The sequence below is a fragment of the Telmatherina bonti genome (genome assembly GCF_933228915.1).
Source record: "Telmatherina bonti genome assembly, chromosome: 16".
NCBI lineage: Eukaryota > Metazoa > Chordata > Actinopteri > Atheriniformes > Telmatherinidae > Telmatherina > Telmatherina bonti.
Window position 1 is genome coordinate 17220809 of NC_136614.1, and position 27500 is coordinate 17248308.

At 39.4% G+C, this 27500-nt stretch overlaps 1 protein-coding gene across 1 annotated transcript in view; it reads left to right on the top strand.

Annotated features, from left to right (window-relative positions):
* The window catches only part of fut8b (fucosyltransferase 8b (alpha (1,6) fucosyltransferase)), a 97001-nt gene that overhangs the window by 59687 nt on the left and 9814 nt on the right, over positions 1-27500 (top strand). The window contains exons 5-7 of the mRNA XM_079255993.1: positions 2088-2202; positions 9097-9334; positions 20558-20804. Of these exons, the coding sequence (XP_079112119.1) occupies positions 2088-2202; positions 9097-9334; positions 20558-20804 (600 nt within the window). The remainder of the gene's footprint in view (positions 1-2087; positions 2203-9096; positions 9335-20557; positions 20805-27500) is intronic.

Here is a 27500-nt window from a genome sequence, read left to right on the forward strand (position 1 = left end):
AGCCAAGCCAGATCCCCTGGAGCTTGTCTGACTTCTTCTTTACTATGTTTTACAGCCAGCCAGGTGTGTTTTTCCTTCCCACAGAGGGTCGGTGATGGCTCCCCTGTGAGGAGGAGTTTGGATCCATTCACACACACTGTGTTTCCTGCTTCAAAATGTGACAATGAGTAATGATACTGTCTCAGTTAGCTTAGAAAGGCACTCTTCACCACGCCACGCTGTTGAAATGAGACAGTGCGTTCATCTCCTTTGTGTGTGTGTGTGTGTGTGTGTGTGTGTGTGTGTGTGTGTGTGTTTGCATGGGCTACTGAATACATGTATAAGAGCCCTCAGTCACACAGGATGTGACTGATTTGGGTCGAGAAGTGAGTAATAAATTAAGCTTGCATAAGCGTGTGCGAGTGTGTGATGTGTTTGCATCTGCCCTTAGCTGCGTATATTGGAACCCTTGGGCATGTTTGTGAGTGGACGGTCACGATTTGAGGCAGTGTGTGACACGTACACAGATTTGCTGTCAGTGGGATGTAAATGGAAAACTTAAACTGGGAAAAAAAATAACAACTTAACAACCAGGGAGAAGCTGTTGTTGTCAGTCAGGAATACAGAAACAACAATTTTCTATAAATATTGTGAAAGAATGTGGAATCTTATGATGCTTAAGAGACTATTTACAGAAGACTATAGAAGATATAGAAGAGGATATTCAGGACTTAACTCAACATGCTGGCAATTTTTGTCTTTTTTTTTTTTTTGTGCATGAAATAAAGTGCAGATTCCAAATTCAGTTTAATGTAACATATGATGTGGAACATGTGCAGTCTGGGTTTTTTCTCCTGAGATACCAGTCAGTCATGACATTGAGCGTCTCACTTCAGCTCCTCTCAACTCGTGACCTTTGTTCTGTAGATGCGTGTCTTTCTGCTGGTCTTGAGGTCGAGAAGCCGTGTTCTCGTGGCTCCTGAGAGGCTTTTCGGAGAATTGAGAAAGAAGATATTGTAGCCATTAACTTGTGTAGACATAAGACTTAAATAAATATGCAGTTAACGGTGCACCTAAGAATAAACACCGACAATCAGAACCAACGAGATACTTGAACAAATGATGGAAATTACGGGTAGTGGAATTTGCTCTTTGTATATAAATGGCTGAACAGATGTTGGTAATCGTATCGACATTTAGCTCCACTAATGAAGCAATCTGCAGCTTTGATACTATGACAGTCGTATAGTCCACCCTGTTTTTCTTTCCTTGTCTGTTTCTTATTCAGCTTCTCTTTTGCCGCAGAGCTGCTACCAACGGATCTCGTATCATAGCTACAGAACTTCCTCACAGTGATATGAAGCCGCTCTTACATTCTCTCAACATCCAGTGGCGCCTAGCAACCAGTGTCACTTTTCCTCTTTAAGTTTTTTTCCCTAGTTTTCCAGATACATTATTAATTCTGTCACTTTTCCTAAACCCAAACAAATTATGCAGCAAGTGATATTTGAGACTCAAAGAGTGTTCCAGAAAAGCAAAGGATAATGTCTCAGTGACTTCCTCCATGTTTCATCAACAGCCTGGTGAGAGAAAGGCTGTTAACACACTCAAAGAATTAGCCTGTATTGACATTTTCAGAATATTCCGCCTTATATTTACACTTATTTTGGAATTTATACATGTTAACTGTTGAGTGTTACAAAAGTAATGTCAGAATGAATGTGATAAGTGTGTATGCTAACAGATAAATATGAATACTGATTTTGAAAATATGAGTAAATTGTTTTGATTTAATTGTAGCTGATTTGATTAAAATTTCATTCAAGGAATGGGCTTTAAGAGTAGAAGTCACTATAATTAAAAGAACAAATCAAGTTAAAATGGAAAAATGGGAATGATAAAATATATGCAAGTTGAAAAGGGAAGAGATTACCATCTGAGCTGATAAACGTCCTGAAACTGCCGCTTCTTCATTACATTCTGAAATGTAAATGTCTTACAGAGCAATTATGTAAGATCTCACAAGTATACTTTTACTGTCTAATCTCGAGTTTTTGGATAAATCTTTCTTTTTTTTTTTTTTTTTGCATCTGTGTTTACATCTGCAGGTCCATCATGACAGACTTGTACTACCTCAGTCAGGCGGATGGAGTTGGCGAATGGAGAATCAAGGAGGCTAAAGACCTGTCGGATCTGGTCCAGAACAGAATCACTTACCTACAGGTATCTGCATTCCTCCACTCTGACCCACACACATGCATTTGCACACAACTACGCTGTGCGCACTCATCCAAGTGTTTCCCTCACACGGATGAACACACGTATGTATTTTTGAGGGCATCTTTCACACCTGCTTGTCTCATTTGCACCATCTGTAACTGTCAGCATCAATTTCCACAAGTAGCAGGTGAGGGGAAGGATAGCAGCCGTTTTCAGCAGTCGCTTCTGACAAGCAGGATTCTTGTTATTTGTCAGCGTGTTGAGCGTCAAACACAACGCGCATACGGGCGAAACGCAGAGACAGGCGCGGAGCCACAAAATGACAGATCTGCAGACACGCACAAGCAGGATTGTAGAAATGTCTGCGCAGTGAAAGACACACACTCGCATGCTCACTGATGCTTAGACTGATACACACGCATAACGCAACTCGGCGCGTAGGGCACATCCACTCACCCCCAGCGTCCTGGCTGCTCCCCCGTCCCCCCCGGCTCTGTTGCCGCTGTGTTCTCTGGTGGGGCGGTGCGGTGCTGCAGCGGGGCCCGCACCATTAATGAGCCAGTGTGTTTGATGAAGAGGACCCAGTCAGTCTGGCTGGGCGGAGACAGCACCACTAACAGCTGCTGTCACCACCGCTGAGGGATCACACCGCTTTACCAGCTGCCATCACTAATTCATCTCACACACACAGTTGTGCACAGATGGATGCACCCACACCTACGCAAGCAACTGCCGCACACAAACGTTGCAGTTCAGCCGCAGGATCGGTGCACATGCTCGCATGTAAAGAAGCGGCGTGCGTGTGTGTGTGTCACACATGCTCGGATGTCTATATGTCCACACAGAGATGGACAGATTCGTCCCTCCTGTCTTGTTGTTTGTGCCACCCGCACCAGCTTCTCCCATCGTTTCCTGGTTTAAACCCACTCCGTGTCGGAGTCCGCTCCATCTGTCCACTCACAGCATTCAGTAACCATGGTTCCCTCAGATGAAGCTCTAGTCGACGAGCTTTCATCTATTTTTAAGCTCTGTACAGTAGCAATAAAAGTGACCAAGATGACGTTTTTGATCTTTTGTGTGTTTATTTTTTTATTTTGCTGTAAATGTTCCAGATTATGCATCAAAATGCGTTCAGTAGTTGCAGTTTCTAAACCTGTGATTAAAGATATTTTCTAAATTACAAATGGATCACATGACTGACCCCCTGGTTTCTGCTTTCCTCGGTTTTATCCTGACGGTTTGGTTTGGGAGTTTTCTTTCACACCTTTCAGAAGCGTAGTGTATCAGTTGCTGAAAATCACTTATTTCCGTCGTATCTAATAACTCGGTCAGTCGCATTGTATCCTCAGTTTTCACACCTTGTCCTCGCTGGTTCTTTGTTCAAGATATGTATCAATAGTGTCTTGTAACAGCTTGTGTTTTTCAGCTTCTGAACCTTTCATAATTCCATTTTAAAAGCCTTAAACCTGATGGCTCATGGGATATCAGTGTTACAGTTGATATGGTCACCAGTCTGCACACTGACCGGATACTTTCCACCCTTCCTGTGTCTGACATCCTGTGCAGTTTACCCCAGCTGATGTTGCATTTGGATTTGACATTTATGCATTTATTTTAAATGAATGACTGCGATCAGCTGGGATCACATTAGTCATAACCTCATCTAGTGGAAAGCAAAAATACTGCAAAGCTGTGTGAAGCATTTAGAAGAATAATGCAGTGATTTACCAGTCACTTAAACATCGATGCTACCAGTCACCCCTCATTTATGCTAAATCTTTCCAGAAATATTTCAACAATGAAATGGATTAACAAGAGCTTGAAATGTCCTTGTCATCATTAGCCTCCATATTGAAAGACACACACAGCAGAGCTGAAAATAAACATTATTGAATTGTCTTAACATCATTTTGTTCCCCTTACAGATAATGGTATGAAAAGAATTGTAAAGAACTTGATGATTTCATCATTCAGGATGTACACTATAGCATTAGATATTTAGGAAGTCCACAGACGGAGGACGAGATTAAAAACAATATTTAGTCGTGTGATATTTAGTTCTGTTATGAAAATCCCTTCAGTTTTCTGAAAATATTTTAATATTCCAGTTGTTTGAAAAGGACACAACTTTAGTCCGTTTCATTCATTTTATTTCTGAATCAAACAGCTGCTTCACTTCTGACTGACCAGTAGGGTGATTCGGGCTCGTAACCTGCTGTTGACACATTCACTATGAGTGTTGTTGAGGACGCTGACCTGTCCGGCACTATCCTGCGGGTCATTGAGGTCATTATCACATGTTAGCTGTTTACCTGCCTGACAAGCGTGTGAGATGTTGCAATGGCAGGATTCAAGGTGTGAATATATGTGGGAAAAGAGTCAGTTAATACCTTTTGGATAAAAGGTGGAATGCCAACACAAAAGCACATTGGATTGACTTGACCTGGTTGACTGGGATCCAGTTACCACACACTTACACAATTACCATCTCTGAATTCAGACCCATTAAAAATGAACTGAGAAGTGGAAAATTGTGTGATGCTCATGGCAACAGTGTGAATAAACATAGCATGGCCTCCTGAAATCCCTGAATGTAACAGTAGCTGCGTTTCCATGACATTTGTTGGCAAAATAAAAGCGATATTTGTAAGTTTCGACAAACAACAACTGTGATTGGCGGGTGTTTCCATAGAACAGTGTTGGCCTCAAGTCTCGTAAAATCTCGCTCCTCTTGTGAGGTTTTATGAAAATTGCGGCTTGTGCAAAGTAGGCACGTAGAGATATTTTGGAGTTTTCTACTTGCTGCAGAGAATTTGCTACGAATTATCAAAACTTTTCTCCCACTTTTTTCTTTTCTAAAGCTCTGAAATTTACTTTTGTTGTTCCGCACAAACAACTGGTCATGATGCCACCACGTCACATCCGGGGACACGTAAATACAAAGAAAGTGTTTTCATTACACTTTTGCAATATATTTCTACATCAAAATGACTGGAAAACCACCTCATAAGAGCATAAAAACATTTTAGCCATATTTGAGCCTTTTTTTTTTCTAAATGTAGGCATTTCCATTAGCGTTTATTGCAATATTTAGTTTTTGTACAATTCTCGGTGTAATGGAAACACACCTAGTGTTGCTGAATTGTTTATATTGTCTTTGACGCATCTTATGAAGCCATTCAAAAACCTCAGTCATACAAACGTTACTTTTTTCAGACAGTCCCAAACATCATTAACTGGTCGATAGAAAATATACAAATCGCAAGTATAGGTACATCTCTGGTACTTCCACTCAACTTTCTATTAATATGCTTGGATCCAGCCCTCTGTGAACAACCAGCTTCTTTAGAAATGACCTTTTCTGGCTTTTCCTCCTTGTGAAGGGTCAGTGATTGTCCTCTGGACCTCTCTCAAGTCAGCAGTCTTCCCCATGACTGTGTAGCCATCTGACCCAGACCGTTTAAAGGCTCAGAATACCTTTTCAGGTGTTTTTGAGTTAATTAGATGATCAGGGTGTGACACCATGACTTTCCAACATTTTTTTTTCACAGTTTTTCACAATATTCTAATTTTCTGAAACACTGAAACAATTGAAACAATTTATATATATATATATATATATATATATATATATATATATATATATATATATAATATATAGATATATATATAGATATATATAATATATAGATATATATATAGATATATAGATATATATATAAAATTAATATATTTATCATAATAAACATATCTGAAATGTATGACCAAAAATATTGAACTTTTTCATAATAGTCTAATTTTCTTGTAGCTGTAGATAGTAACAGTTCAGTTTAGGACAAAAACATGTCGTCATTGTTTTTTTTTAATGGATTAGATACTAATAGAAACCATTTTTAATGTGATATTAATTTTTTTTTCCATCTTTGACCTTTATTTTGTTCCACATTGTAGGTTTAAGTTAAACCTAAACCTGCAGGTCATGAGTTGCCACCAAAAAAAGCCAACCAGCAACGCAAAGCTATCGCCTCTGAACATAAACGGTGCATTAAGAAGCAACAAATCGGAGAAAATATTCCTCGCAGTGTTGAGCTGCTGAAATCTTTACGCCAAGCAAGAAGAGGAAAACATTTTGCTTTGAAACTAAATCAATTAGTCTCCTCAGTTTCCCAACACATAGACAGTGTTGTTAAAGGAGGAGGTGATGCAAGCGAGGGTAAGCACGCCTCAGTCGGAACTTTCTTTTTAAAATGTGTGACAGGCATCAAATCAAAATGAGAACATATTTGCAGAAAACACAACACTTATTTTCAACATTTGATATATTTTCCGTGTTTATTTGAATGCAGGATTTAATGATTTGCATGTCCTGTCACGTTTCCTGTCGCATCTTTCTCACTGCATTTGCAACCTGTGAAAGGACTTGTTTATAGACACGGTTCTTTTACTCATACTTATAGCAATTATAGCATCTTTCCTCTCTCTGCATTCACTCTCCCTGCTGGAAGTTACATGTGAAGACGCTGTAGAATAAAAAGCTTAAAAGTCACTACACTCACCTAAATACTACGATGAACAGATTAAAGATAGAATCGCTACTGCTGCAAATTACAAGCAGGAAACAATTATCATAAAAATCTTGATATTATCTAATTAAAGCAATGTAATGCTTAAAACCTTGACGTCCTCTTGATTGTATGTTATTATTAAAACGTTCAAATTTCTGAAGGGGCAGCTCACTAAAACTAATGGGACTGACGGCTCGTGCAAATTAAGCCGTCTCCTTGATTTTAAACACTTTCACACCTTCAAGTATAAAATGTGCCGTCGTGCACTGTAGGTGTTTTTCTGTCTACCGCGCTTCAATGTGAAAAGTGCAAAAGCTTTAATGAGACAAATGGATACTTAAACTGTTTTAAACCATTTATTACTGAAAGTCTTCTGCTAACACAGAGTAGCGGCACAGAAATAGCCTTTAGATGAACCAGATCTTGCTTTAAATAACATTGAGCGGATGCACAGGTCACGCTGAATAATTACCTGAGGTTATTTATTCTTTCAGTTACTTGTTCTCAGATGTACGTCTTAAATCAGCTTTGCTGCAGCGTCTGAGCTGAATCTCTCTGCAGCCGCCCTTGTGTTTCACATTCAAAAACGACCACCATTTAAACAGGCACTTAACCTACAGTAAGTACAAAGCGGCACTGAGTGGCTGCCTGCGCTCGCATCTGCCGTCATTATCCTTGAACTGCGTCTCATTCCAGCGCCACCATTAACAACTCTGGATCGGATGGTGGCCTCCACTCCACACGACTTGTGCCACATAATGATCCCATGCAGATACAGTGACAGAGGTCTCTGCACAGAAAACAAGCTTCGCGGAGGTCCTTTGCGTTGCTGCTGCAGATGATTAGTGCTTCGGCTTGCACCTGTGGGGTTAGTGGCGAAGCGGCCTGTAACTCAGAGGAATTACCTCTGCGGCTTGTTCTGTCAGCTCAGCGGCCGTTGTACTCCATTTATGTTATGGAACAGCAATGGTGGTAATCAGTTTTATCCACCTAAAGGATGCTTACATCCTTTCTCTAAATTTCTTTCTGCCCCTCCCTGAACTACCCACAGTCATAATTTATTTCATCTCCACTGTAGTCCCCCCCCCCCCCCCCCTTTCCTTTTCACTGTTTTTTCCTCCTCCTTTCCCCCTTCTTCTGCTGCTTGTGCATGATAGGCAGTATTAGCCGGTGGGTGTCGGGCGGCCTGATTACTGTGAACCATCCACAGCTGCAGCAGCCTAATGAGGAAAACACTCCCATCAGCCGGTAATTGCTGCTTAGGAAGCTGGTTGGCAATAGTGTTGCAGAGTCGCGCACATCGGCTGCGGAGTGCATCACAACCCACCCGGCATCTCATCGGCAGCACAGCATGCGCCACTCTGTTGGTTTCCTCTCATATTTTCTTTTTTTTCTTTTAACATAAAATAAAGAAGTTATTGTTTCTTCCCCAGCGCCGCTCATTTGCTATTCTTCTCCTCATTTCTCCTCACTTTCTGATGTTGAAGCTAATTTTTAAGTTAAGGAATGAGTGCGTTTGAAAGAAGGAAGGGAGGAAAGGAGAAAACAAAAGGTGGGAAGCAATGAGTGGGGGAACAGGAGAAATATATGGAGGAAGGGCTTCAGGAACAGACGGGAGTGAATAGGAAGCGTTCAATGGGGAATAAAGGAAAACAGAAAAGATTAAGGAGGAAGAGATATTAAAGGATAAAGCTCGCAGAGTTCTAATTTTTCTTAGTGTTGACAAATTCAAGGAAAAGAGCAAACCCAAAAATGAGACCGTTTTCCTCAGTGACATTTACCCCCCCCCCCCCCCCCCCCCCTTTTTTTTTTTTAACAAGCTCAGTAATTTCCCAAAACAATTTGTAAAGATCATGTTTACGCCTAAATATCACCTATACAGGCACAAACTGTGTATTTCCTGAACGCTGTATACACTCCACAATGTTAGCATGCCGTAGCATCCAGCTGTATGTGACTGAAAATGATCCACAGAGTCATTTTCAAAGGAAAAACGTCATGACTCATTCGCACGTCATAAATAGTGTTAGGGCATCAGTAATGCTGCATCTTTGAATATGCAAATGATACTGGGTAAGACTTTTTATTTTAACAATAGGGAAGGGACGGTGGAAAATAAGCTGGAGAAGAGATTGAAAGAACATGACAGAGAAGAGAAAAGCAAACTTGCAACATGAAATGAAAGCCGAAAATGAGACTGGCAATGGAAACAAAACAATATCAACTGTGTGTTATTACAAGTCAGAGAGCAAGTCTCCGAGAGATACATGGTGAGAGTCGAGTAATAAAAAATGTTGAAACATTCTTTCCTTCCCCCCCCCCCCTTGCCCAGAACCCCCCAGACTGCAGTAAGGCACGGAAGCTGGTGTGCAACATCAATAAGGGCTGTGGTTATGGCTGCCAGCTTCACCATGTTGTCTACTGCTTCATGATCGCTTACGGCACACAGCGCACACTCATCCTGGAGTCTCACAACTGGCGCTACGCTCCTGGCGGCTGGGAGACCGTCTTTTTGCCCGTCAGCAACACCTGCACTGACCGCTCTGGAGCCTCCACTGGACATTGGTCAGGTAGGTACATGGAAGTTAACCCAACAGTCATGATCGGTGACAAAATAATCATTTTCTCATGTAATCAAAACACCTTCAGCTCAAAAGAATCTTTGACATTAATATTCAATGTACTATAGAACAGAAAAAATGGCTTTTCCACATCGTCTTGCAAGGATCTTTGAATTTTAAACAACAAGCCAATAATGAATGTCAATATATGCGGAGTATTTAGCCTTGTATGTCCACTTTCTCAAACACGGAATCTAAAGTATCTGCAGAGTAAACCTCCAAAGACTGCAAACATTACTGCAGGCTCTGGGCTGGAAGTGTTTAAAACTGAATCAACACACTTCCGTGCAGCCTTGTGTTGTTTGCTAAAGGTCTGCTGTTGGTCCACTGTGGAGCTTAAAAGCTTCATCTGCATTTCTGCATATTCACATCTTCACACAGGAAGCTGTTGTATAAAAAGAAAGAAAACGAAAGCGTCCGTACTTCTGTATTCACTGTTCAACTATTCAACTAAATATTTTTGGAGCTTTTGCTTTGTTTTGTATATCAGTTGAAAGATTTTTTTTTTTCTTATTTCTTAATCTCTTTCCATGTTCCAACATTTTCATTTGTTCATGACTTAAGTCAATCCATTCGTTTTATTTTTCCAACCACTTTTAAGTAAGTAATGGGTTGTTGTTCAACAGCATGACCCATTTTTTTCTTTCTTTTCACCGGATGAACAGAGATGCTGATATTTTCCTTTAGCATTCATTGGTACAATATAGGATCCTTTTGTTTGTCTATCTGTGATGTCATACCAGCTGTGGTGCGGCAAAACCAAAACTTGGGTCGAAACCATGAACCCACCACCACCGTGTTTAACTATTAGGGCTGTACCAATATGCTTTCGTCATGATTTAATTCTATTACGATTTGTTGGGTGGCAATTTGATTTAAATTGGAATTCTCTTGATTCTTCAAGTATTGCAGATTTTTGTAGACTAAAAACAAAAAAATGTACAAAACATTTTTTTTTCTTCATTTTTCTTCATTTCACTTCAGGAAAAACAACACAGTAGCCAGACCATCATTCTGCTGCTATAATGCCCAAGAAGACAAGTTAAAAGATAAATAAAAACAAAAAAATGGCAAAATTTTAAAATGGGTTATTTTAATTTGGAAAAAAAATCTTTTTTTTTTTTTTTTTTAAATGAAAATTGTGGAGCAAATAATCCCAATATTTTCGATTAGTTTCCCTACCCTTATTGACTATTGTCAGAATACAGCAGTTTCTGTGATCCAAACAGCTTATTTACACCAGATAAAAACATAGTCTTTTTGCATAATTTGTTCTATAATGCACAATGCAGGAGTTGCTCTAACCTCCCTGCTCTGCCATGCAAACCGCTGTTTGTCAGTGTTATCATGATGGTTTTGTGAACATCGACATCAGCCAGTGTGAGAGAAACCTTTCTGTCTGATTGATCGTTCTTAGTCGCCTCCTTTTGGGGAGAATACCGATCTTGAGCTGCCTCCATCTGTATACTTTGTCTGACTTTATGATTGGTGGAAAAGGTTGTGCAAACTTGTTTTTTGCGTCAGGAGAGTTTAGTTGGAGCCAACTTTTCCTCCATTTAACAAATCATGTTCTTCATGTAAAAAAAAAAAAAAAACCTACTACAACAGCAAGAAGAAGAGCACAGTTGGCAGTCATCACCCGCGCCCTACAGCTGCTGAAGTGCTCTAAGTGTGTGTTCTGTTGTTGATCAGAGATTGCAATCCTCCTAGAGAGCTGCTAATCCTTGAGAACGGTTGAAAATGTTCTGCGTCTCATTGGCATGCAGTTTTGGAGGATTTTCCCCAGTTAGTTTGTGTTCAGGTTTTAAATTTTTGTTTTGTTCATGTTGTTTTACGACTCCTGTTTGGATTGTGAGAAAAGCTGATGCAAGAAGTCGTTTTCATGCAGAAATATTAAACATTCCAAACCACTGAGGGGGGGATGTGGAGACGGGGACACACTCCTCTGTCAAAGAGGCTTTGAATGAAGTTCACAGCAGAGATGTATCTTTCCTCTGGTTTGTGGCGCACCATGTAGGAGAATTACTTTGAAACATGCAAGATGTCTGTCATCATGTGTCTTACATGACATAAGTTTCAGTTAAAAGTTTTCCTACATCTATTTTTTTACCTTTATCCCTTTTTGTGAACTAAAGGGAGGTACCCCAAATAACTTGAAAAATGCTGTCAGACATGCCTCCCTGTATCTTTGTGCTGATATTATATGTTGTGTAAATTGTCTTTGTGGAAAGTCAAACCTGAATGTCAACTAACGCACCTGTTACATTAATTCATACTTGAGAAAACATTTATTACCTGCTAGTTTGGTTGTTCTTGGCAATTTATAAGAAAGAATATGCAAACGTTCACAATTTTCGGATCAGATAGTTGTTTTAGTAGAACTCAGAACCGTACAGCAGTAAAACTTCAGTGTTGTGGATCTCGATCATACCAGTTACTGCTTGTACAGTGACTACACACTTCCAGTTTTGGGTGTTTCTCTGTTAAAAAAAAAAACAACAAAATAAATGAATAAATTCAGTGAAGAATTATCTAATTGAGTATTTTATTTTATATTATTTTGCTAGCAGAGTTGTAGAGGTGTAGTTTTTTTTATTCTTCATCATATTTAGGCATGGGTACTACAACCCAGCGTCTGACCAATCAGCTTCAGGCTTCAGTCCCACAACCCTTAACAGAGTGCAGCGGTATAAAAAAACAAAAAAAGAAGGTTGGGTGGATTATGTATCGTTAATGTTCTCAGGACTTATTTTGCATTTTATCTTCATACTAGAGATGAAACGGTAATATATTGATTATGATTAATTAATTACTGAAAAATTTAATCGCAGAGTGTGGTACGTTTGTCAGTGCGCAATTTCCGGTACACCGATTACTCTGATACGCACGTCAGAGCTCAGCTAGACTTCGCAAGTTTTCAGACCCCTCTAGCGATTGATTTTTTTTTTTTAAAAAAAAGAAAGAAAAAAAAAGCTTTTATCTGGTGATATTGACTTTTGGTGAGTAACGTGAACGCAGGTACGGTTTTCTCTTGCCATGAGCAGCAGCAGCCACAACAACAGCCCCTCCCCTGTCCAAAAAAACCCCACCCACAAGCTTGGTCCTCGCAGCATCCAGCTACAAAGTGCAGTCGGAGCAGGAGATGATCAAATCTGCTGCATGACCTGACTGAAAGTAAAACACATAAAGTTGCCACTGGCTGATCCTGCTTTGATTTAGTCAGATAATCATGTTTTTTTAATGAAGGATGTGAAAGAAAACATGTAAAAAGTTAAAAGTAACATGTTTTATACCCTTAATTAGAAAACAGCTGGAGCTGCGAGTTAAAGACCTAAAAATGACTCTTTAAGTTTTGGCCGCAAATATGTTTTATTTATTTTTCTGCTGTTTAGAATGGAAATTTAGTTAAATGTTTGGGGGTTTTTTTTCCAGAAATTAATATAGCTTGAGTTTTACTGTAGTAATGTCTGTTTTTATTATTTGGTTTAAATGTTGTCTGTTGGGGACAAATATTATGCAAATAAAATGGGATTAATTGAGAAATGGGGAAACTACAAAGCCTGTAATGAATTGCATTCCTTCCCCTATTTTATACACTGAAACATAATTTGGTTCTTAATTACACTGTTTTATGGGAAAATTATGTTTCATGCTTTTTATTTGAATACCTTAAACCTTTTAAATAGACAGCATTGTGTTTTTAACAATATATAGTTATTTACAGTTTTTTTTTTTTTTTTTAGTGATTTATTTTGTACTTTTATTTTTTAGTCTTTTATTTTTCAGTATTTTGCTGTTCCAAAGGCTAAAATAATCCAATTAATGTTCATAATTAGTTTTCCCCTTTTGTTTCAGTCTTTACAGTGAAAGAGTAGTAGTATTGATAAATTCTTAACGATATCTCTGCTTAGTAATCTTGCCAAATATTGGAGTAAAGCAGCATCTACCAAATGTTCATGCTGAACACCATGTGTAAGTTAGTCCATTTGGTAACTGGGAACAAAAGACTAAAGATCAATGTGCTTGTTGGAAGGATCTTGTTCTTCCCAATAGTGCAAAAGTAGCTAAATCTGTAATGGGTTTATGGAGACTGATTCTGTGTTGACTGAACTTACAGAACAAAGTGCATTTGAAAAGGGAGATTGGTTTTACTGTAACCTGCCTCCCTCAACCACTTTCTCTCTCATAGCTTCCCTGCTTCCACCGCTGTGTCCTCTCAGCTCTTCATTTTTCTCCCGTTGCTTCATTTGACTCGTGCTCTCCTGGGCTCTCCCTGCTTATCTCCTGCGCCCCCCGCTGCTTCCTCTCTCTTATTTTCTTGCCTTTCATGTGTCCTTTTCCAACAATTTCATGTATTTCTCTGGAATGTGTGTTTAAAAACTGCCTTTCACTGATCCATATGGCTGCTTGCACCCAACAGGCATCTTCCCACAGATGTCCCTTCCCTTCTCAGGCCTTTTAGTATTCTGATTGTTCCCCACTGTAATATCCCACAATTTGCAGGAGGGGCAAATTCTAATGATCAAGCCAGCTAACTAGTAGGGCAAAGCTAACGCAAGGCTTTTTTGGTACTTGGCTAAGCCTGTGGCCATGCCTGCTGTGTTAACAGTGCAAGCAAATATATTCCTTGGGCATTAGACCACAAAAGAATGCTGTAGCCTTGGATTAATAAGTAGATAATGCTGAATATCTCACTAATTAAGTGGAATGTTTGCCTATGTGAGTGCAATTGCTGTGTTATGTTGTGAATGCTGATTGCTTGAAGAGACGCAAATGCAAGACCCTGAATTCCTAGATGGCAGATAGCTCTGTATATCTTCAGGACATGATTTTTCATCATTTTTTAACTCTAAAAACCTTCAGAATCTTTCCTGCACTATGGAGCTAATTTACGGCGTCATTTCTATGTATTGTTTTGTTTCCATTGACTTTTCTGATACTTAATATAGAAGACTTCACGAAACTTTCCCTTTGTATCCTAACATGGCCAGCCCACTTTGTGTTAAGTGTTTCTCCTGGGACATGAGATGTTTATAGACCAAGAGAAGATGCACGGTATGTGCGTCTGTGACGGAGTATTTCTGTCATGGAAACATATTGCTCGGGGGGAACATCAAAGATAGCGATGGAGTCATTACGGGACCTGCTGATTTTCTTCCCTCAAATGCATAATGGGAAAAACAAAACATTACAGAAAATCCACATTGCACACATGATTTCCTCTTCTGCAGAGGTTAAGGAAAGCGTGAAGCTAGAAAATATAAAAAATGATAGAGGCGAGACAAGTTGTGTGGCAAGGAAAGTATACAGTAAGATCGGGAAAGATTGAGACCGTTTCAGGGTTTGTTTGTTTTTTTCCCCTGCATGAAGCACACACACTTTGAGGATTCATTTGAGGGATCTGCTTTGTAGGGAGAGTTGAGGAGTTGCAGCTGTTTAATATGTTGAGCCATCTTTTGTTAAGAGCAGCAAATATCAGCTCATCTATTCATGTAATATTCATTTTTCATGTTTTGCAAGCAGCGGCTGGGAGTAGTCTGGAGCGCGTGAACATTAGCAAAGATTGGGTTTTCCTCTTGTGTGTCAGACATTTACTGCAGCAGCATTCACTCGTTGGCAGTTTGCAGATTTATCTGCCTTTAGTTTTGCCTTTGAGTGACACACAGGTCAATTAGGTTGAGATGAGTGGACTCTTCGCGCCATTCCTTGAGGTTTTAGCAACTGAGCACTTTGCTTTGTAAGAAATGCATGTAAATTCTATATGTTTGTTTGACTAACAACATACAAAACAGAAGCTTTCAAAATTGATCCAGCCCAGATGAAATGATGGGAGCTTCATCAGGTACTCTGGTAGGCTCAAATGGGCCTTGGCATACCACACGAGCGCTAAGGTCCGTTTTCTTGCACCTTTTTGCAAAAACAGTTAAATGTAACTGGATTTCAAAGGTCCGAAACGAATAATAGGTACGTCTTTTTCAAGCATCCCTGTCCTCTTCCTCTCATACATTGTTTATGTACTGTTGGGCAATACATATATATACCAGGGGGGAGGAACTCACATCTGAGTTCCAATATGCAAACATGGCGACAGAGGAGGAGCTCATGATAATATGCATTTTTAAAATGACACATAAAAAGAGGCAGCAGCGGTGGTCTGTATGGAAATTATATATATTGCAGTTTCTTTTGCTGATTGCACATCAGATATACGAATCCACATTACCCCCACAATTTTCCAATGGTTCCACTCCACGCTACCCATCTACAAGGTCTCTGATAACAGGCTGAATTGTGCATGTAAAGGCAGCAGAAGACTGATGTAAAGCACGTTTCAAAAGGAGCCCTTTTAAGACTTTGTGTCAACAATCCCACATAAGACATTCCCATCCTCTCATAAAATCTTTATTATTACTGAAACATCATCGGACAAAAATCTCCATTCATGTCCTTTAAGATGTCTTTGCATCGAATTCAGCTGGACTTACATTTACTATGATCTGCCTCGGGGAAAGTAAGAAGTGGCAGAATGTCTGAACAGTTTTCCACTTGGGCATCAGCCATTATCCTCCAGTGCAGGCATACAGGGACACGGATGGTGGGCTTATGATTGAACCCTTAGCTGAGCTGAGGCTGCACTTGTGTTAGTAGCTAAAATACACATAGCTGGGATCCTTATAACCCCTCACTTAGGTTCTATTCTATATATTTAGATGAAAATACTTGTAGCTGTAAAAGTTGGCTTGACATTGTTTGACCTGAGTTTTACTTCAAACTACACTTTTAGTTTTTTTTTTATGCCTTGATTGATGTCTTGTTTTCCTTTTTGACAGAGGAAACCAAAGTCAAAAGTGCTTTTAGCTAGAAACCATAAGCACACATTCTACTTGTTTTCTTTAGAGCTTGCTTCGTTTTGACTCTCTGTGCTCAAGATTCATTTCTGTCAGCAGTGGAAAGAAAATAAGTTTTTATCCCCAGCGCTGCTGTCTAGAAGTAAGTGCTGCATTTAGTGGACAGCAAAGATGAGAACCATCTCTGGCCTGCTCAGACTCAATTTTAACAAAACACAAAGGGAAAAGCACTTTTTTTTTATGGAACAATGGCCAGTTGACCGAAGAGCTAATTTATCAAAGGTTTTGTTTTATATGCATTTGAGCTTCTCTTTAGAAATATTTCCTTAGATGAGTCCAGCGGGAGAAACATAATGGTGCCTGCCATGTTAAGACAGAACCAACAGACCTACAAGTTAATAAACCCTGTCTCAGATGTATTATGAATGCAAAGGCTTCGTATTTTGTCCGTATGGTGTCAGTCTCAGTTCTCCAGTTTAATAGCCTGTTATGAAACATTCATTAGGCTCAGTATACATCCCGGGCTGAAAACACACTGAAGGAATCCTGTGTCAGTGCAGACCTGTGTGCTTAAAAAAAAAAAAAAAAAAAGGGATGTTGCTTTCCGGAAATGTGTGCCGAGGCTTTTGAGCTGAGATATTATTTAGAGGAGCTTTGTGATCTAATTAAGTAGCAGTGGGATGAAAACATACAGAAAATCTGTACATTTGTGCCAAGAAGCGCTGGCCTCAATATACGCCCGTTCCCCCTGACATGAATCATGCCAGCGCTGTTATATAAGCAAAGACGGGTCTGGGAATATTTTTTTCTGTTCAATATTTAATGCTTTTACCAATTTATATTCAGTTCATGCTCCAGCACACACACACACACACACACACACACACACACACACACACACACACACACACACACACACACACAATTCCAGCCTTTTTCTGCCCTGTTTTTTTAACTTTTTTTTTTGTGTCTTTTACGTGAGAGGTAGTTTTAATGACTCATTATTCCATTTATTTGATGGTGTCTTGTGAGAGCAGTGTTCGTAGCTGTATTAAGCCTGTCTGTGACAGTTACAAAAGCCACTTTAGTCAGACAGACCGTAGGCCTCAAACCTGTTTTTTTTTTTTTTTTTTTATATATGTACATAAATCATGGGGTTCTTTAACACACACGCACACACGCAAGAGACAAACCTCAGTTCAGGGTTTAAGACTGAGAGAGAGTGGAGGTTGTGTCTGCCAGGCATATCCCCTTCTGGTGAGATGCGATTAGCTGGAGCTCTTTGTGTGTGTGTTTGGAAGTGTGAATGCACATTTCTTTTTATTGTTATTTTATTCGGATCCGCATTAGTTATCATTGTCAGACCACCTTTTTTTTGTGTTCAGAAGCCCCCGCACATGTTCATGTCTAAGTGTGTCTGTCAACGTTACCGTTTGTCAACACGTTTACGTGTTGTGTGTCGTGTTGGGCAGGTGTGCATGTGTGTGCAAACCAGTTTGGGAGGTCTGGCAGTGCACTGGGGGTGTTCTGCTGTCCAAGGAGGTGTCCTTCGCTATCAGCCGTGCTCCATCCTCTGCTTGGGGCTTCCTCCAAGCAGAACTCTCCCCTTGGGAGGCTAAATTCACAGGACAAATAACCCCACACCCCAAACCCCTTTAAGTCCAGGTCCCTGCCCCCCCCTACCCTTGGCCCTTCTTAGATTTGACAGAAAGATTACCTAGGCCTTTAAGCAAGGGCAGGTGAAGAACAGCTGCTTGTCTCAAAAGCTTGACTCAGAATCCTGGACTTAATATAACTGTCCAGGAAATTGTTTATTTCTATGAATGTACTGCACTGCTTAACTTTTGTAGATCTTTTGTAACATGTAGGACACAACTTGTAGTAAGACATCAGAATATCAGCTACATTTTCAGGTCTTTAGACGTTACCTGACTTGTAAAGTCAGGCGACTTTTTTTATGCAAAGAACACAACTATAAATTTGTCATATTCTTGGAAGAACATAAAAAGCAAATCTAACGCTGAAGAACATCCGTGTCAGCTACCAGACCACCTTGCTGCCTGTAAACATTTCGCAGCTCGATTCACAGTGAAACTTTTAGTCAAACAACAAGAGGGAAAACACAATTATGATGAACCGTGGATTGTTGTCGCCATGTAAGAACCAAGAAGCTGTTCCAGCTTTTCAAATTGAGCATTTATTGCTGTGCTGTTTTCCTGTGCAAAGGGAACGTATTTGGCTTCTGGGCTGTTGGACTGACAAAACAAGCAATTTAAAGCCCCCGTTTGTAGCGCTGGGAATTTGTGATGAGCATTTTTCTCAAATGCATCTACACTGTGTGAACTAAACCACTTAGTGACGAGCAGCTGCAATGGACAATAAGTATATAAGAGGAAAGTGAAACCTGTGTTAGAATAATAGTTACTGAAATAGAACAATAGTTACTGAAAGGAGACGTAGTTTTACCATATGTGATGCTTCTTTCTTCTTTTTTTTTTTTTTTTTTTTTGTTAACATTAAAATCTCGTTTCGGAAGTACATGTTAGTTTAGGATTATGTTGGGCAGTTATGACAACACAGCCCCTCATTTGTCCAGATACCATATGTGGATTAGCTCAGTTTTTAGCGTAAACATGCTAGCAAACATTAGCCGTGTTTATATGGACACAAGTATCACCTTAAATAGCCTGGATAGATTAAAAAATCTTCTTATGAACTTACCAATCAGAATGAAATTCTGATCAGGTCACACTCATTCAGAATTTCATTCTGATCATGACAGGTGTGTTATGCCACTTTATTTTGCCCTAGAGGAATACAGGTCCAGCATGCTGGGATATTGCACAAGCATCATGGCTAATGGACGACCTGGTGGGGCTGAAATGGGGAAGTTAGAGCTTAACAGAAGCTGCAGCCACAACATTAATATTAAAAGCTTTTTATCTGCTCTGCATCAGGTTTCAGATGTTAAAACACCACAAGTTCAGTATTTTCTCTTGTTTTGGTTGTTATTTTTTCACACTTTGAATCATGCTGCTTGACACATTTTGTTTGTGGAAGGGGTTTGTCGCTTCTACTCTTCTCTAGAGATGTACCATTAAGGTAGCTCGCGATTTGATTTGATTGTGATTCAGGGTGTTTCGATTCAGATTATCAAGATTTCCAATGCATCTTTTATTTTTTTTCTCACTCAGGTTATTTTATTTTTTCTGTTACCATGGCTGCTTCATACTTTTAAATCCATTCAGTATCCAATAGTTAAAGTAACCAAACAAACGCATCTCCTCTATCTTTTATTCTTGTCAAACCAGAAATAAATCCAACACATATTTCATATAATACATTTTTCTAAGGAATCTACAAGAAAATTGTAATAGCAACAGTTAGGAGCAGCGATAGTCCATACGTTGTCAAAATAGCATGCAGTGCTTAATGTACACACGTGAAAACTTCATATGACCATGTGATCAGCTCCACAACCATGGGCTTGCATTGGCATTGAGTTGTGAAACCACAAGGAGTTTGTTTTTTATTGCATATTATTTGCACATTGCTCAAGTGCAACCCTTGTATGACCAAGCATGAGGGAAATGCACTTAAAACTCAGCTGAAGTATAGAAAACTACTTTTGATACAGTTTCTATCTATTCTTTTTTTTGTTTTTTGCAAGTGAGAGATTGAGTATGTCTGTGTATTTATTTATTTATTGTATTTATTTATTGATATATATAGCCTATCTCAGCATTAGCAGGCGAGATGCAGGGTTTTTCTTTGAAGAGGCCACCAGTCCATCACAGGACGCAGCTAAACCTTCTACATGTTACATGTATAAGTTAATGCACCTCTTCTCCAGCACACCTGAATGAAACGGCTCAGTTCCCTCATCAGCATGTCATGCAGGCGGCCTGGTATGGTGGCATTCATTTGATTCAGGTGCTTTGAACAAGAGCTGCATCTAAATGTTGCAGGGTAGTAGACCTTGAGGACATCCCTGATACATACAGAGCATGGTGCACGGTGGTGTGGTGGTCGGCGCCATGACACTGACAGCTACATGATCACTGGTTTGAGCCTTGATGGATGTGAAAGGTTGTTTGTCTGTCTGTGCTGACTGGTGACCTGTCCCAAGGTGTACCCTGCCTCCAGACTGCTAATTGCTGGGATAGGCTCCACCTTCCCCGCCAACCTGAACTGGAATACATTGATAGCTTCACTTGATAGTTGCTGTTGAAATTTTTAAGTTTTGAAAATTTTTTTGTTCAAGAATAAAGCATATAATCGTCTTTTGTACCTAAATTGTCCTATTTTCTCTTGACTTCTCTAGGAGAGGCTCATGATAAGGATGTCCAGGTTGTGGAGTTACCCATAGTGGACAGTCTGCATCCTCGTCCACCCTACTTACCTTTGGCGATCCCTGAGGACCTTGCTCCGCGTTTGCAACGTCTGCACGGTGACCCATCTGTCTGGTGGGTGTCACAATTTGTCAAGTACCTTGTCCGCCCTCAGGCATGGCTAGAGAAGGAGATTCAGCAGAGCACGGCCAAGCTGGGCTTCAAACACCCCATCATTGGGTAAGGACACTTGGTTCTCTGTGTGTAAACTTGGCTGCTTCTTTTGCTGGGCTTCCACAAACTTCTTTATAAGGAATAAGGTTCGACAGCAATCCCCGTAAATAAAAGTTACTCTTTATAAAAACACAGCTGGGAAGGGGGGGGGCAGATATATAGCCTTCAGATCTGTGGTGGAAGAGAAACATCGGTTTGAGTGAGGTTCATTCAAGGTTAATCTGACAGTATTAAAAGTACTGTAATTTGACAGTGATGTTTTGTTTGGTTCATTTTCTGTCTTTATTTTTTCTTTTTTATTACTGAACTGTTTACACTCATCCAGCTCATGTTGATACAAATCGGCTGGTTTAAAGCAATTTCATCATCCTGTGCCCATCCCGGTTTCCTGACAATAATTTATTTCATTGTCTTGTTTTTGTGGTGACCATTGTTGAGCCGACAGCTGCTTTACTTTCTCATTTTCTTCACTTTACTTGATTTCCTTTTGTTTTTATTCTTTTTAAGTCATTGAACTCTGTTTATCATCTACATAAGCATAATAAGCTACACACATCAGTTGTTAAATTTATGTTGACTCCACAAACATATTTAGATTGTCTTTACAATTCATTTGCATCCAAAATAGTTTTGTGTAAACAACCTTTTCTGTATTTTTTTCAAAGAGGAAAACAAACAAAGAAATAGAAATATATTAAAAGTGGTTTATTTAGACAGCTGGGGAATGAAAAACATATCTGAAAATGCCAAAAAAAAAAGGGTTTTGGTACATTTTTTAGTTAAAATACAATTTTCACACATTCTCACACAAACATGTAATATTTATCTTTTAAATATTCAGTAAAGGATAAGCATGCATGTCATTATAAATTACATTTCCTTTAAATATTAGTAAAATTGCTGTGATATTAATAATGTAGCATTCAGCAGTCTAATAAAAGTAATAGTAACAATCATAGTGATGATAAAATTTTTAATGTGATAAAACAATATTATTGAATCATAATTTTAAAAAAATCCAGCAATAAAAATGTAATATAAGAGAATATAAAACATGACAGTGTATAATAATTGGATATTATATTGGATAATATTATAGTGGATAATATATAAATTCCCATGAATATTGGCACTAACCAGCACTTATTAACCAACATTATTATGTGTGGAAAGATCATTCAAATAAACAGACATTTATGTTCCTGGATCACTACTAAACCAACTCCTGAGACCTTTATTGATTAAAAGTTTCCATTTAGTAACCATTTAGCCAAATAATGATACAATTTCTTTCTTGGTGCCTTTCCATACCCGAAGTTGCCTTACAAAGAAGAATAAATCACATAAAAACTGAAAAACATTAGAACAAGACAAACAAAGCAGTTAAAAGGGTTGAAGAGAGGAGACCAGTTGAAAATGATGAGTTAAACATTCAGATTTAAATAAATCTAAATACTCCCAGATCACAAACAGGCCTTGTTTCAAGTGTAGGAAGGTATCGAGCTACGAGCTAACATAACTAACATGGTCTCCATGTGCAGCCGGCTGCGAGCGAGGCGAGTGCACTGGGGCCGTCTACAAAGCGGATACTGAAAAGAGCAGCCGTCTTCTCTCTTTAATGTTAGATGAAGGGGGATTTTCTGCAGCTCGCTTTCCACTGGACTTTCTACTTACAGACCTTCTGTCCAGCTTGAGGACTTTATCTTATACGGAGGATAAAAGATCAGAATTGAGCGATCTGAATCAAAAAGTTAAAATTAGAAGGTTAAAAAAAAAAAAAAAAAAGCTTTTTACAAGACTGAAGAAGGATTAATAATAAATAAAAAAAAAAACTGCAGTAATTTTTTTTTTTTTATCAGCGATTAACATTTATGTTCTTGTCTTCATCACAGGTTACAGCTCGCCTTTCTTTTATCACATTTATCTCCCCAAATACTATTTATTCTTGTATTGTATTGTGGGCAACGTAGATAATGTGGCTGTTATGCTATATGCCATCCTAAATGTTTCCAGACTAGGTCTGATTTCTCCTGACTGCTCGGGCTGTGCTGTCTCCAGAGATTCCTCCCTTATCCTTTATTGCTTATTGTCCAATCCAGCATCGTTACTCCCCCGGTGCACGGTAGTCACATTCAATGAGAGCCCCCTGTGTGAGATTACAAACCATCAGAATACGACAGGACGCGTTTGACAGCATGTTTCTGAGAAACTGCTGAGACACGTTAAGGTGTTTGCTTCCTTGTTTACTTTTCTCCGAGTCCCTGTCAGGCGCTCCATCAACCAACATTCATCTGCTTTCTGCCAGCTTCTGTTGACTCATGAATAATTCTTTCCAGCATCAAATGAGACTTTGCACGTAATTCTCAGCAGCTGTTTGAACCCACTTAGCCCAGCGGATGGGAGAGGATTTAACATATGAGGATCCAATACCAACCTGCGACCTGTCAGTCGTCGAAATGTGTGTGAAGTGATTTTCAGGAGACAAATTGAACACAAATGCAAAAACCTTTGATGGGCCTTTAGGAATTACTTCTGTCCTCTTCTTCACAACTCTTCACATCCAGTTGCCATAGATCCCTGCCAGCCTCTTGCTCTCCATAGCTCCGATTTTTTTTTTTTCCCCCCCCCGTTTATCAGCAATCGATTGTCACCTTTCTGCTGACCTACTGTCTTGTTCTCTCTTTGCCTTTCATCACCTCCATCCCTACCACCTTTTAACCCCTTGCGCCCCCCCCCCCCCCTTTTTTTTTTTTTTTGCACATCTACATTTTTGTTTGAATCCTCTCTACTTTCATTCCTCTCTTATCCTCCCATCATTCGCCTTTGTTCACTTTGCTCCAGGATTCTTCAGGTTTTCTTTTTCATTCTCGCTCATGTCCCCAGGCATACATCTATACCCACATTTCTCTGACTCTCATAGCTTTCACACAGCTCTACTACAGCTCCACCACTCTTAAGTACACACACTTATATCCCACCATTTTTCTCCCTCCGTATCACCAGGGAAAGGGTTATTGAAATGAAGAGCTGGGAAGAATAAAGTTTTTTATTCTCGCTTTCCCCTTACGTCCTCTTGGTATTGCAGTAGAGTGTAAATGCACTCTACTATGCAGCGATGTTGCAACAAAGTGCTTGTGTGCTTCTATCAGCACTGTGGAGGGAAGCAGTTCAAGTGTGTAGGGAGATGTAAAATATAGTGTTGGAAGAAAGAAGGGTAGAGCGATGAAATTAGGAATAGGGCGGCAGCGGTGGGAAGGACGGGGTTTGATTGCATGAGCTCTGAGAGAGATGCCAGGTTGTCCCCAGAGCACCCAACAACTGCCAGATGACCCCCCCACACACACACACACACACACACTTCAGTCATCAGCACCTCTCTTTCACACAGTGAGGCTGAGAGCCAGAACGTAAAAGCAGCCATCAGCAGAGATCCATCACGCCACGATTTAAAGCTGCTTAATGGTGGCCAGGTTAGGATGGGAAGAGGAAAGAGCTGCTTCTGTTGCAGATGTACCTGCATCATCACCATGGAAATGGCATGATTGGGGTCTGAAATACAAAACCCCCTTTGAAAGAAAAAAAACCTGACTTTCTTCTTATTAATTGGCTAAAAGTTTTGTCTCTAACAGTTCTGAGGATGTCTTAATCTCTTAATTAAAATTAGAATAGGAAGAGTGTTTTTGAAGAAGTGGAAGCTTTTTATTTTAAAGTCAGGCTGGATTTGCATTTTAGTAAAACCACGGAAGCTTGAATTGATCGAAACCAGACTGTTTTTAAATGTTAAAGATGAACTATTAAGAGAGAGAAACTGTAAACACAGTGATTAAAGCTGTGATTTTAATGTACTTATGTACATCTCTGGCTGACCAATCTGGTTTAAAAGCAGGTCCAGTCAGTTTCCTGAAGGTCAGTATCTGCATAGAACTACCTTAAACCAGGGATCCCTAATCCTGGTCCTGGAAGGCCAGCGTCCTGCAGCTTTTCCAAGTGTTCCTGCTGAAACACACCTGACTCAGATTTAGACGAGCTCTGCACACGTCTGCTAAATACACACTGACTTCATTCAAAACCTGCAGGACACCAACACTCGAGGACCTGGATTGAGTATCCCTGATTTAAACCTTCTGTTTTTTCCTGCCCCTGCTCGGTTTTGTGTGAAGACCAGAATTATGTTTCCATTTAAGGAAAACATGTTTTCAGGATTAAAATGTTTGTTTTGAAATATGAAAGATTTATGGGGCGCACTGCTTCAGGTTTTGCACCACTTTTCTCTTCCATGACCACATAGTGACATCATGTCATACCGCTGGTGGAGGCTCCGCCGTCCATCTGATTACCCTGCACACACACACACACACACACACACATACACACACACACACACACAAAAGGGAAAAGGTGTAAATAGGTTCATCTATAGATATAAGCATCACCATCATGAAGAATAATAAAAACAGTAAGTGCACATTGTGCATATCTTACCTAAGTGGTGAGACAGTGAAAGGCTGCGTGATATTTCTGAGTGTTCCTGACTGTGAGGAACTCTGTTAACATCAACAGGTTGATCCATTGTTCATATAAAATGTGGAACATCCACCATGAAATCTATATTTAGCTATTTGTATTTTTATATATATTTTTAAGCTCAAAATTGAATCAAAAGTAAACATTCATTCATTCATTTATTATCTGAACCACTTCATAATGGGTTGCGGGGGAGCTGGAGCCTATCCCAGAACAACACCTTTCATGTACAAGACAATTCAAAGTGCTTTACATGAAACTTTAAAAGCATTACAGAAAAAAGCATAAAAGAAAATACAAAAGAGCAAAATCACAATAAAATCATAAATTATATTAAAACAATCTAAAGCAGAATTAATTAAAAGTTACTGTGCAGATGTGATGCATAGGCGGATGAGAAAAGAGATGTTTTTAACCTGGATTTAAAAGTTTCTACATTTGGTGAAAGTTTAACCTCCACTAGCAAGAGGCAAGCTACACCCTGGACAGGTCGCCAGTCCATCACAGGACCAAAAGTAAACATTTAACTCTGATAATCAAAATGGTAAAAGTTAACAAAGGTATGGGGAACAAGTCAAAAATTCACCCTTTTGTTCATAATAACCAGTGAAACTTTTCCAGAATTTCATTGGGGCATGTAGCACATCACAAACCATAATACACGAACATAGTAACACACAAACGTAAGTCATGATGCACAATACACATTGTTTTCTACAAGCCTCGTTCATTGTTTCATATCTCTTAATTTGATCATTTTTATCATCTGTTTGGCATGTTTTCATGTCATCGCTGCAGCTGTTCTGTAATTTGAGCTCTTGTGTAGAGAAACAATAAAGTTCAGCATTTGTTCTCACAGCTGGTGGCTTTAACAAATCCATTTACTCTCCTTCAGTTGGAGAAAAAAAATTGGATCCTGTTTAACAGTTGATCATTTTTTATTTTGTACGTATTTCAACAGTTTTAATATTGACCAAGTCTTAAAATTTCAGTGTTTTCAGTTTGATGAAAAGTGAGTTTTTTGGGGGTTTTTTTGTGATTTTGGATATAGGTTAAATTAGTTGTCTTAGCTTTTCTCCACAGTTTAATACAAGACATTTACATTACTAAGTTCACAATAATGAAAATATTTATAAAGAACTGAAATGAATCTAGATATGTTTAAATGTAAATAGTTTCTATGGTTCTTTCAGCTCAGTCGTCTCTTCAGTCAGTCCGACTTCCATTCAGTTTATTTTGCATACTTGCCACAAGTTTGACTTCTTCTGCCATCTTCTTGCTGCTTTTTCGTTGGCTATCGCTCATTCTCCGATGCCCCATCACCACGAGTGAGATTAAAATAAAAAGAATAGTTTAACATCAGCTTGTTTATTGAAGGTAAAAAAGTATCCTCATAGGAATGAGGCAGCGATGCGGGTGTTTCTGAAAAAATTCTCCCCTGCAGGTGTGCCAGATTGGTTGCGACGGAGACGAAGCGCAACAATTCCTACATCCGTTTTAGTCATGGCAAGAATAGGTGGCCCCTTTCCTGCATGTGCCATGCTTGGACACCTTTGAAAAATGACATGGTGGCGTTTCCATAACAAATACAAGCAGACACTGTACAGAGGTCTCCAGGGAAGAAGAGATCCAAGGGAAAAAAAAAACCAAACAAAAGCATAAAAAAACATAAAACATAAGGTGCTTTTGTACAGCGCATGAGGGCTGACTGTTTGCATATGACCTGAATCCTGTGAAACAGCTAGAATAGACACCAAACACCCAGACCTGAACTTCGGAGGAGTAAAACCATTGATCTTCTTCTGAGTTTCATCTTAGTGCTGACGGCTTGTGAAAACACAGTATACTCTGCTGTTTCTACTAGTCAGCATCCATCATTATGACCAGAAAAGAACAATTTTAGGAACAATTATGGAGTGTTTTGACTTTTAAAGTTGCACAAACAATTTTAGGACGAGTTTAGTCTATATAATTACAGGCTGTTCGGTTTTTTTTTTTTTTTTTTTTATTTATAGGTTTTGATGCTAATGATGGCTGCTGTTGGAAAGCCAAGTAGCCCAGAGTTTCTGTTGTCCTCTACATAAGCATCTGATCAGCAGCCAGAGCCCCGAGGTCATTCTCCGACAAATAATTTATTCAGTCTATAGGCCATTGTCGCAAACTGCTAGAATCAGCACT